We start from the raw sequence: 15068 nt of genomic DNA, 5'->3' as shown, positions 1-15068 counted from the left end.
ACTAAGATTATATTTTGATGATGTTGAAAGCTATCTAGAAATTGATATGCAAGGCCCTTTGGGTCATGTGGAAATTGAAACTTAATGAAACCGTGATAAAGGGGGCATGTTAAACCGAAGTATAAATGACCCCACGAGATCATTGAAGCGGATGTATTGCCTATCGAGAAATACCATGGTCGCGGACCATGGTGGGAAATGGATAAACGACTGTCGCCACCCATAGTTTTAATGAAGACTATAAGTGGCAAACTAAACGGGTCGTTTGTGGTTTATAGGGCCACACATGAAGAATAGACATGTAAAACCAAGGTATAAGCGACCCACAGAGTCGTAGAAGCTAAGGTATTGTCCATTATTACTAACTACAATTGGTGGTTGTAGCTGGGAAAATGAGAAAGATAATAAGGAAATGGGAGCATTGAACTATAATGCCCAATGCCCCTTAACGGGTCGGTTTGGGTAAAACACCAAACCGAATGAAAGAGTTGGAAACTAAAGAATCCGGGTCCAGATTATGGATTTTGGGTTTAAAGCTTGAAGGAAAAGTCCTAAGCGTAACAATTTGGGTTTGGACCAACTTGGATATAGACTTGGTGAAAACTTGGAAAAATTGGCTAGGTGTGGGAAAAATTGAAAACATTGGAAACCTGCTGAAAATTGGTCTCCTCCGAACCATGTGGGGGAGCTGGTCGACAAAAAAGTCAAATATACCTCCCCCGAGTCACTCGATGGGGAAAGCTAAGCCCCTACGTGTCGCGAGGGCACGCTGAACCAAAAAATTGTTTTCTTTGTTGGTTTTAAACGTGTGTGATCATTTAACTAATACACTAAACGTTTGTATGGAATCTTATGGTAGGTAATAAATCACTGGATGGAGATCAAGCCATGTCATGAATCGAACATCCCGAACGTTTACTAATCCTGATTTTTGTTTAAATTTTCTTGGGATTTCAAAAATGTGGATTAGTTTTATGTAATCAAACTTTTACGTTATATTAGCTAAACTTTTTTTTGTGAACATATGAATTTGGGTTTAATCATCAAATCAAATGCGGAATTTTATATATTCTTGGTACGGTTCTTACATTTTATGAATTTGATATTACCATTAAGGGTTTTCAACCCGAGTTCCATTTGATTAAACTTTTACCAAAATATGTTTTATATAGCAAATTACTAATTCCAAAACACTCTTGAAAGTATCTTGAAAAATATAAAAATATGTGTGTCCATTTATCTCCAATGGTATTTGGTAGTTTAACTTTAAAAGAACAGTCGTTACAAATGTACAAAATTTAAAATTGACCTTTTAGGATTTGATTATCCAACTTCGAGAGTTCAAGATTAGGGTCATTCCCTTCTTTCCCACTCCTACCTCTTAAACGCCTGAATAGAGGGTGTTAGATTGACTCATTAAGGACCAATTAGAAAAAGATTAGTGTAACTTGACTAACCTAATACCCTAATTATTTACCATATACTTGTACCTTTGTCCCATCTACGATAATAAAATAAACCAACTTTTGTTACGTGTCATTCATTTGAAGGCATCCTCAAATATATAATTATCTTATATTAACTAAATAAATAAATAATAAATTAATATTAAAACTTATCATACTTTAATAAATATTATCCTCAAATCTAAATTGTTAATTTAATATATTTTAAACAAATACCTCTATTTCTTACGTATCTTATATTAAAGAGTAAATTACAAGTTTGTCCTTTATGTTTTTCCCAAATTTCAGGCGCTGTCCTTTACCTTTAAAATTGATGAGTTTTGTCCTTAACGTTTCAAAATCTTGCACGTTATGTCCTTTAGGGCAAACTCAGTTAATTTTTTTTTTGTTAAATCTGGTCACATACACCCCACATAAGGGCAAATTTGTCTTTTTACCCTTTTAATAAAAATATTAAATATATATTTATAAAAAGCTTATCTTCTACAAACCTACACAATCATCCATCGATGTTAAGCTCATCTCCCTCACCTCTCTCTCTCTCTCTCTATATCATTCTCTCTTTAGAAACACCACCTGCCACCACCATCTACCACCATGACCTCCTACTTCCTACCACCACAACCACCTCCGTCACCATAAAAAAACACCCAAAATCATCAACACCCACAACCCAAAATCAACAACCATAACCTAAAATCAAGCTTCGCCCTTCCCTGTTTAGGGCCAACTCTCACCCTCACGACCACCTGTCGCCGCTGGTACTACCACCACCTGTCGCCGCCACACACCACCTCTGCACCACCCCACACCCACACGAGCACCACCATCACACAACAACCACACCAGCACCACAACCACACAACAACACCACCGCATCACAACCACACCACACATGCAACGTGCCGACGATGCTCATAAATATTGGTTTTGATTTCGATGAAGATGGTTAGTGGAATTGGTGGATTTTATTGTTGGTGTGTTGGTTTTGATTTTGGTAAAGTCACCCACGAGTGACCTGAATGATATATAGTGAAGTTGTTGTTCCTATCATTCTAACATTCTCTCCGGAGGTCAAGACTTAAAACTCAGCCTCTTTCCATTTTTTCTTAGCATTTTTTGTGTTGGTGTCATTAAGATGCAAGTGGGTTTCTTATGCCAGTGATTCTCCGGAGGTAAGAAAGCCACCATCCTACTCATTTTCATTTTCCATTCAAAAGCCCTAAGGTTTTATTCGTTAATTGTGATCATATAACTCGAATTTGATGTGAAACAGGATGCGCAAATTAGGATTCATATTTGGGGGAGATGATGACTGAAACTAGGCTGTTATGTTAATTGAGGAGAGAGAGTGTGTGTGCTTATGTATATAACATATAATAATTATATTTTGTTTCCATTTATTAAAAAAATGAAATTACAAAAATGCCCTCATGTGCCTTGCACATGATCAGATTTAACAAAAAATATTAACTGGGTTTGCCCTAAAGGACATAACGTGCAAGATTTTGAAACGTTAAGGATAAAACTCATCAATTTTAAAGGTAAAGGACAACGCTTGAAATTTGGGACAAACATAAAGGACAAAACTTGTAATTTACTCTATATTAAATATATAAATAATAAATTAATATTAAATATTATCCTAATTTATTAAAAATATATAACTTTTTTTATTATTTGGTATACAAAATTATATTTATTCAACTCGTGTAAAATGCAGGTAACTTTTATTATTTACTATACAAAGTTACATTTATATAACCCGTCTAATACACGAAGTTTTTAAAGATATAACTTTTTTATCATTTGTTACGTAAAATTAGATTTATTCAACACGTGTAATATACGGGGTTTTTAAGGATATAATTTTTTTTTTATTATTTGGTAGATTTTTCAACCCGACTATACACGAGTTTTTTAAAGATACGACGTTTTTAGTATTTAATATACAAAACATATGATTTTTAAAGATATAACTCTTTTTTAGATCTATTCAACACGTGTAATATACGGGGGTTTTAAGGATGTAATTTTTTTTTATCATTTGGTAGATTTATTCAACCTGATTATACACGGGTTTTTTAAAGATACGACGTTTTTAGTATTTAGTATACAAAATTACATTTATTTAATCTGTGTAAATACACATGGTTTTTAAAGATAAAACTTTTTTTTATTATTTGATACATAAAATTACATTTATTTAAATCGTACAATATGCGGGTTTCATAAAGATATAACTTTTTATTATTTAATATATAAAATTACATTTATCCAACCCGTGTAATACACGAGATTCTAACCTAGTTCTATATAAACTTGTATCTATATAACGTTTTTTTTAAAGGAGTGGATCAACCGGTTACCTTGGCCGCCTCTAGGCGTACCCGCTCAAGTTAAAATCCGCCGGCCTGCAATGCGGTACCTCTGGATCGGTCTGCCCTAAGCCCCGTGCAAGAACCCAACTGACCCGAGATTGAACCCGTGACCTGTGGATAAACCTTCACACCTCTTACCAGAGCTGCTCTGGTAGTCATTCGCATCTATATAACATTTACCTTTTACACTTATAACCAATAATAAAGTTGCCCCGCCAATTACTCCATCAAGATTCCTACTTCCACATTCTTGGATTTCACTTACTTTATTGCAAAATCAAAACTCAAAGTGCAAGTCTCTTAATCCTTAATACAACCAAAAACAACATAAAAATTATGATACTTTTCTTTCATCATGTAGTTTTAAACTTTAAATCATTTACAAAATATTTATATAATATTCAAAAACAAAAACCAATTTTTTTTCTTAAAAAAAGTAGTTAATCTTCTATCTACTCTAGAAAGAAAAAAAGAAAAGAAAAGAAAAGAAAAGGAGTATACATATCTATCACGGATGTTAGTTGAAAAGAAGGATGATCCAACGACTGAAATTATGTGAACATGACACACAGAAAACACTAACAACACATAGATTCCAACTCACCCCTCCACTACCCACAGTAGAACCCAAATCATGAATCCTAAGACCCACAGAACAACTACAACTACAAGCAGCAGCTCTAATTTCTTCAACACCCATTTTGTCAGGCCCAGCAACAATGGCGGAGATCGTGCTCTCACCTTTTACCATATGTCTCGTCTCTATCCGACCCTCATTTTCACATGCAGCCTTCTCCTCGTTGACTCCCTTTTCTTTGTTTTCATTCATCCCACCAATGTCATTCATTTCACACTCACATCAGTTTTGTTATGAGTTTACTGGTCCCAACTGTATGTATTTATGTATGTATCTATGTATGTATGTATGGGTTTTCTCTCTCTTTCTTATCTAGCCCATCCTGTCATTTATGTCACCCGTTGATCACCCTTTTTGTGATCTAATTTAATTGTGTCGTTGCGCTTTTTGATGATGATTATTAAGTTTATGGGTTGGTGTTATTATTGGGACGTATAATTGGGTTGCCCTCCAAGTGTTTGATTAAATGCCACAACCAGCTTTTGTGTGTTGTGTGCTGTCTGTGATCGTTAAAACCTCGTAAAAGTGGGTTAGATATACTTAGATTAGTAACTTATCTTTTGCATTCAGTGGTACAGTGGAGGATTGTTGATAGCTACATCTTTCACTTTTATTATCATGCTGTTTTGATATTTTTTTTTTCTATTGTTATAACCAGAACTCGGTTTCGTTCCTTCTTTGCTTGTTCCCTATCTTGTTTTCTCATTGTTTGGTGTTTGAATATGAAAGTTCTTGATCTTGAAAAATGTTTTGTGGGGTTGGTGATGGCGGTTATGCTCTCCGTTTTGGTCGTTGTTGATTCGATTAACGAAGAGGGTGCTGTGCTGTTGGAGTTCAAACTCTCTCTTGATGATCCAAGCAGCAATTTAAACACATGGAATCGATCCGATTCGTTTCCTTGTAATTGGGTAGGTGTTGGCTGTACCAATGATCACAAGGTAATTTCTGTAAACCTTCATGGTTTGAATTTATCCGGCTCTCTTTCATCAACTATTTGTAAGCTTTCGTTTCTAACCGTGTTGAACATATCCACCAACTTCATTTCCGGTCCCATTCCGGATGGTTTAGCTTCCTGTCAACACTTGGAAGTTTTAGACCTTTGTACAAATCGATTCCATGATGCTTTCCCCGCCCAACTTTCCGCAATTTCGTCCCTTAAAATCCTTTCCTTGTGTGAAAACTACATTAACGGTGTGATCCCTGAGGACATTGGGAAACTGGTATCGTTACAGGAACTTGTTGTTTACAGTAATAATCTAACCGGCATGATTCCCAAATCCATTGGTAGATTAAAACAACTTAAAATAATCCGGGCCGGTGTCAATTTGTTATCCGGCCCGATTCCTAGTGAGATCAGTGAATGTGAAAGCTTGGAGGTTCTCGGGTTGGCTCAAAATTCTTTATCGGGCCCGTTTCCTATAGAGCTTCAAAAGCTCAAGAATCTTACTAGTTTGGTCCTTTGGCAGAATCTATTATCCGGTGAGATTCCTCCAGAAATCGGGAATTTCAGTCGTTTAGAATTGCTTGCGCTCCACGCAAACTCTTTCTCCGGAAGAATTCCACAAGAAATTGGTAAACTAACACAACTAAAAAGGTTGTACTTGTATACCAACCAGTTAAACGGTTCGATTCCACGAGAATTAGGAAACTGTGTTAATCTAGTTGAAATCGATCTTTCTGAAAACCGTTTAACAGGGTTCATCCCGAAAGAATTGGGCCAGATTTTAAACCTCCATCTGCTTCATCTTTTCGAAAACCTCTTGGTGGGTGACATTCCGGACGAGCTTTCACATTTGAAAGAGCTTCGGAAACTAGATCTTTCTATTAACAATTTGACTGGCGAAATTCCTTTAGGTTTTCAGTATAATCCGTTTTTGGAAAGTTTTCAGCTTTTCGATAATCATCTTGAGGGAAGTATCCCTCCGTTGATAGGAGCGAGTAGTAACCTTTCGGTTCTTGATATTTCGATGAATAATCTTGTCGGAACCATACCTCCACATCTTTGTAAATCTCAGAAACTGATGTTTTTAAGCCTGGGATCGAATAAGTTGTCGGGCAACATTCCACATGGTTTAAAGTCATGCAAATCTCTTATACAACTAATGTTAGGAGACAATTTGCTTACAGGTAGCCTGTTTATCGAATTCTCGAATCTTTATAATCTTTCGGCTCTTGAACTCCATCAAAACCGCTTCACCGGACCATTACCACCAGAAATCGGGCAGTTAAAGAACTTAAAAAGGCTTCATTTGTCCGATAATTACTTTTTCGGTCACATTCCTCCTGAAATCGGGAATTTGGTTCAGCTTGTTACGTTTAATGTGTCTTCTAATCGGCTTTTTGGGGACATTCCTGGTGAACTAATGAACTGTTTGAATCTCCAACGACTTGATATTAGCAGAAACTGGTTTACGGGTCATGTTCCATTCGAAATTGGCAATTTGGTAAATTTGGAATTGCTTAAATTGTCTGACAACAAAATGAACGGGTCAATACCGAATTCAATCGGGAAACTAGCCCGTTTAACCGAATTGCAAATGGGCGGTAATTCGTTTTCCGGAAATGTTCCGTTTGAACTCGGTCAGCTCACTGCTCTTCAGATTTCACTCAATATTAGTCATAATTCTCTTTCGGGCACGATACCGCAGAATCTCGGAAACTTGATAATGCTGGAGTCTTTGTATTTGAATGACAATCTACTTGTTGGCGAAATTCCGGAATCGATCGGGCAGTTAGTGAGCCTTTTGGTCTGTAACCTTTCGAACAATCATTTGTTCGGTGCGGTTCCTAACACTCCTGTTTTTAAACGGATGGATTCTAGCAACTTTGCAGGAAATGAAGGGCTATGCGTTTTGGGTTCAAACCACTGTTCACCACCTTCAATTCGGCGATCGCATCATCATTCGGGCTGGTTTAGTGACGGGCTTACTAAAGATAAAATCGTGAGCGTTGTGTCGGGTATTGTAGGGTTCTTTTCTTTGATCTTTGCGATGGGTGTTTGTTGGGCTATAAAGAACCGAAAGCCCGTATGTGTGCCACTTGAAGAAGAGCAAGTGAAGCCTGATGTGTTGGACAATTATTACTTCCCAAAAGCCGGGTTCAAATATCAAGATCTTGTTGAAGCAACTCATAACTTTTCAGAAGATGTTGTGATCGGAAAAGGAGCATGTGGGGTGGTTTACAAGGCGGTGATGGGTGATGGTGAGGTGGTGGCGGTGAAGAAGTTGAAATCCGGTGGCGGTGGGGCCATTGTTGACCGTAGCTTCCTTGCTGAAATATCGACTCTTGGAAAAATCCGGCATAAGAATATTGTGAAACTTTACGGTTTTTGCTACCACCAGGAATCGAATCTTTTACTATACGAGTACATGGAAAACGGGAGTTTAGGGGAGTTACTTCACGGCAATAGTAATAATAATAATAATAATAATGACAATAATAATGCTCGTTTTCTTGACTGGAATGCTCGATACAATATTGCGCGTGGAGCAGCCGAAGGTTTATGCTATCTCCACAATGACTGTAGGCCCCACATTGTTCACCGCGATATAAAGTCAAACAACATATTATTAGACAAAAATCTCCAACCTCATGTTGGAGATTTTGGTTTGGCTAAACTGATGGATAACCCGTATTCGAAATCCATGTCAGCGGTTGCCGGTTCATACGGCTACATTGCTCCGGGTAAGCATTACTAGCTTTAATAGTACCAACTACCAAGATATAATTTCAAACTTATAATTTTCTCACAAATTCAAATTTCTTAATTGTTGATTTTCAGAATATGCGTATACAATGAAGGTGACCGAAAAGTGTGACATATATAGTTTTGGGGTGGTTCTGTTGGAGCTAGTTACAGGGAAGCCGCCGGTTCAACCCCTTGATCAAGGTGGGGATCTTGTGACGTGTGTTAAAAGATCGGTTAATGGGATGCTTCCAGTTTCTGATATTTTTGACAAACGGTTAGATTTGAGTTGTAAAAAGACGACAGATGAGATGACTCTTTTTTTAAGGATAGCGTTGTTCTGTACAAGTCCATCTCCGCTAAATAGGCCGACAATGAGAGAAGTGATCGCAATGATGATTGACTCCAGGGAAGTCAAAATTAATTCACCAATTTCACCGTCATCAGAAACTCCTCTAGATGATGCTAATTCATGCAAAGGTAAGATAATCAACTTATTTTAAGCCAAAAAAAATGTTTTAAGGGAATTACTTAAGGTAGCCAACCGTGAAGCGCCACGTCAGCTGCCATGTCATCGTTTTCTACCCGTGTGATTACCTTTAATCATTTTTTTAAACTTGATTCAACCAAAAGAAATAAAGAAAGAAAGAGATCGGCATAAGTTTGTTACTTTTTTATGCAATCGAGTACACTATTCAAAGCTAAAAGGATATATGCAATCAAAATTCACATTCAACTTGATTTGATTTGCAGATTATATGAATCAAGAAGAATTCGGGATTAGTCCTTGGCACTCTAGATCATCTTCCTTGTCTCCCTTGGATAATCCAAGTAAATAACGTAATCTCATTCTTATTGTACAAAAAAGCAAAAGACACAACGTTTGCGGTTTAACATATTTTCTAGTTATGAATTGGGGACGTTCACAGGTTCTTTAGATAACCTCAACAACCGGCATACGGTTTTGTCATAGCAATAGTCTTCAGCTAGAATCCAATGCAGAAATGTTTCTCATGACTCTAAATTCAAGTCTAGAATTTGTTCTGTTTGTCATAACTTGTATACCAACACTAATGATCAAGTTCCAACCTTTGTTTATGGATATTATTTAAAGTTTAAACTGAACTTTAAAGTTTAAATACTGCATAAACTTTGACAGGTTGTATGCTAATTATTGAAGATGGGCTATAATACTTATTTCTGGTTTATTTCTAGCATTTTGAAATGAAGTTCAATTATTTCTTGTCTTTTTATGGGAATCATAAACCCCAATTATTAAATTTGAATCTTGATATTAAATTTTGAATCTGTTAGGTGTAATTTTATGAAGTCTGGTTTATGGGTGAGTGTGATGAATTTGGCTGTTGTGATCAAGGAAGAGTTGTGTGTCCAAAGGGCATGGTTGGTACATAGTGAGTTGAACCTTGACATTTTTAACATTTTGTTAGGTAAGAATTTGAGACTTTGGCTCATTAAACTAGTTTTTAAATGCACACATAGTTTAAGACTTTGGTTCTTTAGTCTTCTTGTTTCCTCATATCCAGGATCAGATGCTATCTACCATCATTTTCAACCATTCTTCTTTATGGTACAAGGAACATGTTATGTTTCTAGTCAAATCCCTTTGTTGGGTGTTTCAAGCACATGGGTGTGGTTTTGGTCAAATGAATGGGTACTTTTGGTATGGAAATTAATTTTAGCTATGACAAAATCAAATATAACAAAAGCGAGTTATAACATTGTTGTGATGTGTGAAGTAAAAAACGAATGAGGGTTTACCGGTGTACAAATTACCTTCCTTATTGGTCATCAAAGTCGGTAGATCATAAGTTAAAAATGTAAGACTCGAATGTAAATATTATTGTGGACTTTTATATCTGATGCATCCGTGGGCGGAACTTACTAAGGGCTAGAACGCACCCCTTTAAAAGTGTAAGTTTTGCCCATTACCTTTGAAAAAATAGTATCTCTATTTGGTTGGACCCCTCCTAATCTCCTTCAAGTTCCGCCACTAGACTCATTGAATCATGTACGTCACAGAAAAATCCACCACACAACCTCATAGCCATGTGTGTGTTTCTCCATGTATCATGGTAAATTTGCTTGTTACGCCATAGTGTTAAGGCTTAATCCCTTTGTGAAGATATGAAAAGGATTTATTAGTCTTTAAGGATACAAAGTGTTGTTTTCATATTCTAAGGGACCTATTTAACTAACCAATAACTTCAGGGACTAAATTGTTTTTTTGGTCATCACCAAATTGCCCATGAGGGGAACATACTTGGAAGTAATTAGAAATTTAAAATTATTCTATAAATGCAGATCTGACATCCTTTATCATTATAGTATTATTTTAATAATCAAAATATTAGATTTAAAATACTTATTATTTATGTGATTCAATTTTGTTCAAAGAAAACATTTAAACGTATAATATTATCTTTTTTTTTCTTCTTTAAGTAAAAATATTGTATCAGATTCGGTTCGGTTCATTACGGTATATTTACTCAATATAGTTTATTATAACAAATATGAAATGAGTGTTTTATACATCAATCGAAGCCATAAAAACGAATGGCAATACTGCATTCTATTATCGATGCTTATTGATGTTGGTATAGATTAAAAAAATTCTCTATCTGAAAATAACTTTATTTTCAACAAAATTTATATTGGGATGTTGAGAAGAAAAACTAAACAAAATCGTGTTTTTAAATTAACAAACACAAGTGATTTAAAATAAATAAATAAAATTAAAATGATTAAATTTATATACTATTTAAAGTATAGAAGTAAGTATTTTATAATAAACTTACTAGTCATATTCCATTTGGCGAGGGTTTAATTGAAAACCACTAATTAAAGTGAAAACCTGAAAAGTAACTAAAAAAGTCTAAAAAACATGCGAAATATATAAAACTGCAGTGCACATCTGAAGGATGCACATGTGTAGTACAAGTTTCTTTTTTTTTTTTTTTGTGAAAAAAGTTTTTTTATATATAAAAAGTTTGTAAAAAATATATAAAAAAAGTAACGAACATTTAAAAAAGAAATTGTAAAAAAATTGATATATTTTTAAAATTTTTTAGTTAGTTTTCAATTTTTTACAATAAAATGAGTTTCCTTTGAACTCTCCTATAATTCCATATTCCATCCATGTATAGATTAATAAGTAGACTAATATAATTCTTTTTCACAGCACTACCCTTGAAATAAAAAAATAAAAAGTCAAAGTATCCAAGAAGAATGAAGAGGGGAAACAAAATTTATACATTCAACCCTGAACTTTAACTATATCTATATCAGACCACATATTTGCTATAACAATAATAGTTTTGATTACAATTCAAATTTCTTCTAGACCCCTTACTTTTCATCAATAGACAACTGAGCCCCTTCCAAATCCAACGCCGTCTCTTCGACGAACAACTCACGTGACTAGCATGTGCTCTACCACTTCTCTTCACCGTCAACCCACGGAGCTCCGGCGGGCTATACGTACGGATCAACGGCCACTTTATCCCATCAAAAAACGGGTGCCGTTTAATATCCGTCGCACCCCTGGCGCACCCTAGCCTTTCCCGTTGATCCTTAACCAACAATTTCTTTATCAAATCTTTAGCTTCATCCATCCCTGATTCCGTTCTGTTATAATCATCCCCAAATGATACGCCCTTACTCGATGCTATATTGCGCAGGGTGGACTCTTTACTTGTTCCACGAAATGGACTGGTGCCATAAAGTAACTCATATATTAACACACCAAACGCCCACCAGTCAACCCCGTTACCATGCCCGCTCCCGTTGACCAACTCTGGAGCTAAATACTCGTGTGTCCCTACGCATGACTTCGAATACGCCGTTGTCGGCTCCGCAACAAACTCTGTTACCATTTCCGTTGCCGTTTCTGTACGTCTTCTACGGCTATAACAATGGCTATAACAACTACGAGTACGAGAATAAGTATGGTTCTGATTCTTCCGAGTGGATTGAGTTCTGTTCTCCAGCATCGGAACAACATCCGAGTTGAAACAAAGATCAAAATCAGACAGCATAATGTGGCCATCTTCACGGATCAGAATATTCTCCGGTTTTAAATCGCGGTATACGATACCGAGTGAGTGGAGGTATTCAAGAGCTACCAAAACTTCAGCTGCAAAGAACCTAACGGAGTTGATAGGTAACCGATAATTGGGTTGCTTCCTGAGCAAGGAATGAAGGTCACCATTGGGACAGAAATCAATGAGGAAGCAAATGTAGTGAGAAACTTCTATATGGGCGTAAAGTGTAGGAAGAAAAGGGTGGTCAAGTGAAGATAATATTCGACCCTCGGTCTGGACATGTGATAGTTTTTTTGTAGTGAGCAAATTCTTATCAACGACTTTGATTGCGAAGTTCGCGTGTTCGTAGTCGCGTAAACGACAAAGGAAGACGCGGCCGAGGTTGCCGGAGCCGACGAGGCGGACGAGTTTGAGGTGGCGGAGGTGGAGAGTGCCGTCGGAGGAGAGGTTGGTGGCGGCGTTGATGGCGGACCAATTGGGGTCGGATTTGCGGTGGGGGCGGGGGTGGAGGTTGGGGACGGTGGTGGAGGGGGCGGAGGCAGAGGCGGAGGAGAGACGGGTGGATTCGTTGAAGCTGAGGCATAAGCTTGAACGAGCTAGACTCGAACGGGCGCTAGTGGTGGTGGTGGTGGTGGCGCAGCTTGTGAAACTGAGGTCGAGATCGGAGTCTTGACGGAAGAGAGTGTGGTGGCGATCGTCTTCCATGTTGTTATGTGTAGGGGAATGGTGGTGATGAGGGTGAGGGGGGAGGGGGTTTATAAATTGGAAGATTAGGGAGTGGGACATGTGTAATTTAATGTTTTAACGTGTCTGGTTGACCAAATGTGGGAGGAGAGAGAGTGTGGTAGGTTTTGGTTGACCAAACTTAAACAAGAGGTTTAATAGTAAAAAAAGTAAAGGTTGAGGGTATATTTTCCGACCGGGCAGTAGTATTTTCGAATAAAACTTTAGTTCGATTTTGACTACCAGTTAAAACAATTAGCTGAGTGTTACCCAACCGATAAATATTGTGCTAAGGCACTAATAGGTCGATAAACCTCGAACATGCAACTTTAAATTCTTTAAAAGGGGCAAGAGAACTTAGGCTAGACGGTATGGGGTCGTCCCCTACCGTCTTGGATCGGTGACGCCAGCTACACCGCGCCGCCCCCCCCCCCCCCCCCCACGTCCCGTCCTCAACGTCTGTATTCGGACGATCTCGACGCGCACAAAATGACAAAACAAGTGGGACCATCTGGCATATGACCGTTTAAAAAAAAAAATTAATTTCAGATTTTATATTAATTAAATAATAACGGCTATATTTCAAAAAATCCCCCAATTCACTTCCATTTTTATAAATACTCACATTTTTAACCATTTTTTTCACAACTTTTCACCCATTACCATCCCATCTCTCTCACATTATAACCACTCTTCCCTTTTTATAAAAAACTCATCATTTTTATACCATCTTTTACACGCTACCACCCCATCTCTCGCTCAAAAATTATCATGGCTTCACCTTCTTTCATTTCTTCAATTTCTTCCATCTCTTCATCATCTTCGTCTACGGGGTATTCACCATCTTCGGAAGAGGATGCTATTATGCATAACATGATTATGAACGCGGCTCAGGTCTTCATGGCGGGTGATGAAGCGTAGTCCGAACGGCAAACTAGACGAGCAAAATATAACCGAGACCAAGAAGATATTTTACTTTTTTTTCCTTATGTTTTATATAGATTTGAAAATGTATTTTATAATTAATTTTACTTATGTTTCGTTTTAAATTTATAGCCGGCCACGTTAAACTAGTAGCCGATTATTTTGCCGACGAACCCGTGTACCCAGCCGATATTTTTCGACGTCGTTTCCGCATGAGTCGTCCACTGTTTTTACGTATTGCAGGCGACATGGCCCAGTCTGATCCGTTTTTTACATTGCGAAACGACGCTAGGGGGCAAAGGGGTTTCAGTAATTTACAAAAAATCTACGTCGGCCATTTGCCAACTTGCATACGGTTATGCACCCGATGCATTAGACGAGTATATAAGGATGTCTGAAAGAACCGCACGTCTATGTTTGCACAAGTTTTGCGAATGGGTTGTGAAATTGTATAGCAAGCGATACCTGCAGAAACCGAACGCAAACGACGTTCAAAAATTATATCAAGCATACGAACAGAGACATGGTTTCCCAGGAATGCTCGGGAGCATTGATTGCATGCACTGGCCGTGGCAGAACTGCCCAGTTGCCTGGCAAGGTCAGAGTATACTAGGGGAGATCATGGACATCCGACTATTATTCTAGAGGCTGTTGCCTCACAGGATCTCTGGATCTGGCATGCTTTTTTTGGTCTACCTGGTTCGCTCAATAACCTTAACATCATATACCCGTCTCAGATATTTGAGGATGTAGTGGCAGGTACAGGTCCAGACACAAGCTTTACAGTTTCGGGGTGGAATACAGGCAAGGTTACTACCTAGCCGATGGGATATACCCAACGTACTCGACAATCGTTAAAACTATTCCGCACCCAACAGACGACAAAAGAAAAAAGTTTGCGAAGTATCAAGAGGGTGCGAGAAAAGATATTGAACGGGCTTTTGGTGTTCTACAAAAAAATGGCACATCATTGAACATCCAGCACGTTCGGCTACACCAAAGCGGTTACGAAACATTATGTACGCTTGTATCATACTTCATAACATGATCATTGAAGACGAAGGTAGAGCGATATGCGAGTACGACGAAAACGCGTCTACTGGAAATACTGTTCCAGTTAGTGGGGAACAACAAGATTTGAACATGTTCGCTCTACGTAACGAGTACACACATCATAACCTACAAGCGGAC

The 15068-nt window shown here is 37.6% G+C and overlaps 2 protein-coding genes across 2 annotated transcripts; one reads left to right on the top strand and one right to left on the bottom strand.

The window, feature by feature from the left end:
- The first annotated feature begins 4444 nt into the window (after positions 1-4444).
- On the top strand, positions 4445-9360 carry LOC110886081 (leucine-rich repeat receptor-like serine/threonine-protein kinase At1g17230). Its single transcript, XM_022133842.2, has 3 exons — positions 4445-8168; positions 8266-8649; positions 8923-9360. Exons 1-3 carry the CDS (start codon positions 5207-5209, stop codon positions 9006-9008), a joined length of 3432 nt encoding a protein of 1143 aa, XP_021989534.1. The 5' UTR covers positions 4445-5206; the 3' UTR covers positions 9009-9360.
- A 2037-nt stretch (positions 9361-11397) lies between these two features.
- Positions 11398-12974, bottom strand: LOC110886082 (serine/threonine-protein kinase WAG1). Its single transcript, XM_022133843.2, has one exon. It carries the CDS (start codon positions 12933-12935, stop codon positions 11472-11474), a length of 1464 nt encoding a protein of 487 aa, XP_021989535.1. The 5' UTR covers positions 12936-12974; the 3' UTR covers positions 11398-11471.
- Positions 12975-15068: the final 2094 nt, after the last annotated feature.

Source organism: Helianthus annuus, chromosome 10 (assembly GCF_002127325.2).
Source record: "Helianthus annuus cultivar XRQ/B chromosome 10, HanXRQr2.0-SUNRISE, whole genome shotgun sequence".
Classification (NCBI taxonomy): Eukaryota; Viridiplantae; Streptophyta; class Magnoliopsida; order Asterales; family Asteraceae; genus Helianthus; species Helianthus annuus.
The sequence above is the reverse complement of the archived record's forward strand: the minus strand, read 5'-3'. Positions and strand labels throughout refer to the sequence as shown.